This window comes from Halyomorpha halys, unplaced genomic scaffold (genome assembly GCF_000696795.3).
Source record: "Halyomorpha halys isolate HHAL.00 unplaced genomic scaffold, Hhal_1.1 Scaffold1970.1, whole genome shotgun sequence".
Lineage (NCBI taxonomy): Eukaryota > Metazoa > Arthropoda > Insecta > Hemiptera > Pentatomidae > Halyomorpha > Halyomorpha halys.
The window spans coordinates 5,375-6,290 of NW_027111504.1; the positions used below are offsets into that span (position 1 = coordinate 5,375).

Genomic DNA, 916 nt, shown 5'->3' on the forward strand with positions numbered 1-916 from the left:
GTCTGAACTAACAACCCTGCACTCTGGTGGCAAGTCGAGGAACTACCTGCTCAAAAAAGTGTCCCAGCTCCCCCATATTCCCTCTACTATTAGGAATCAAAGAAATGAAATTCTTTAAATAAAAGTAATTATCAATATAGCCCAGTTTGAGGTCTGAACAACAAAAGTATCAATTATTCTATATTATTAATACCATTTTTTAATCTTGTTTTTCTAACCGCATCCCTGGGTCATTTTAATTTAACATAAGGTCAACCATCTATATGTAGTATTATATTTATTGTTCCACAGATCTTGATTGCTTACAAAATGAGATATATCGGATTAACATTCCTATTATTCATCATCATGCTCAAGAGAAGGCTTATCAATGTCAACATTGTGACTACAAAGGAAGCATACCATCTGGTTTTGAAAAACATATAATGCCCTGTAATTCAGTCGAAATGCATCATCAGTGCCCTCATTGTGAACATAGAACCGTTGAACTTTGTAATTTAAAACAACACATAATGGCCCACCATACTGACGAGAAGCCTCATCAATGTCCTCATTGCGAATATAAAGCTGTTCAAGTTAGTAATTTAAAACAGCACATAATGGCCCGCCATACTGATGAGAAGCCTCATCAATGTCCTCAATGTGAATATAAAGCTGTTCAAGTTAGTAATTTAAAACAGCACATAATGGCCCGCCATACTGACGAGCAGCCTCATCAATGTCCTCACTGCGAATATAAAGCTGTTCAAGTTAGTTATTTAAAACAGCACATAATGGCCCGCCATACTGATGAGAAGCCTCATCAATGTCCTCATTGTGAGTATAAATCAGTTATAAAAAGTCATTTAAATCGACATATAATGGCCCGACATACTGATAAGAAGCCTCATCAATGTCCTCATTGTGAATATAAATC

At 36.0% G+C, this 916-nt stretch overlaps 1 protein-coding gene across 1 annotated transcript in view; it reads left to right on the top strand.

The window, feature by feature from the left end:
* Positions 1 to 291: 291 nt before the first annotated feature.
* The window catches only part of LOC106690918 (zinc finger protein 845-like), a gene marked incomplete at its 5' end in the record, with an annotated part of 23,517 nt that continues 22,892 nt past the window's right edge, over positions 292 to 916 (top strand). Inside the window, one exon of the mRNA XM_067049540.1 lies at positions 292 to 816. Coding sequence (XP_066905641.1) covers positions 292 to 816 — 525 coding nt within the window. The remainder of the gene's footprint in view (positions 817 to 916) is intronic.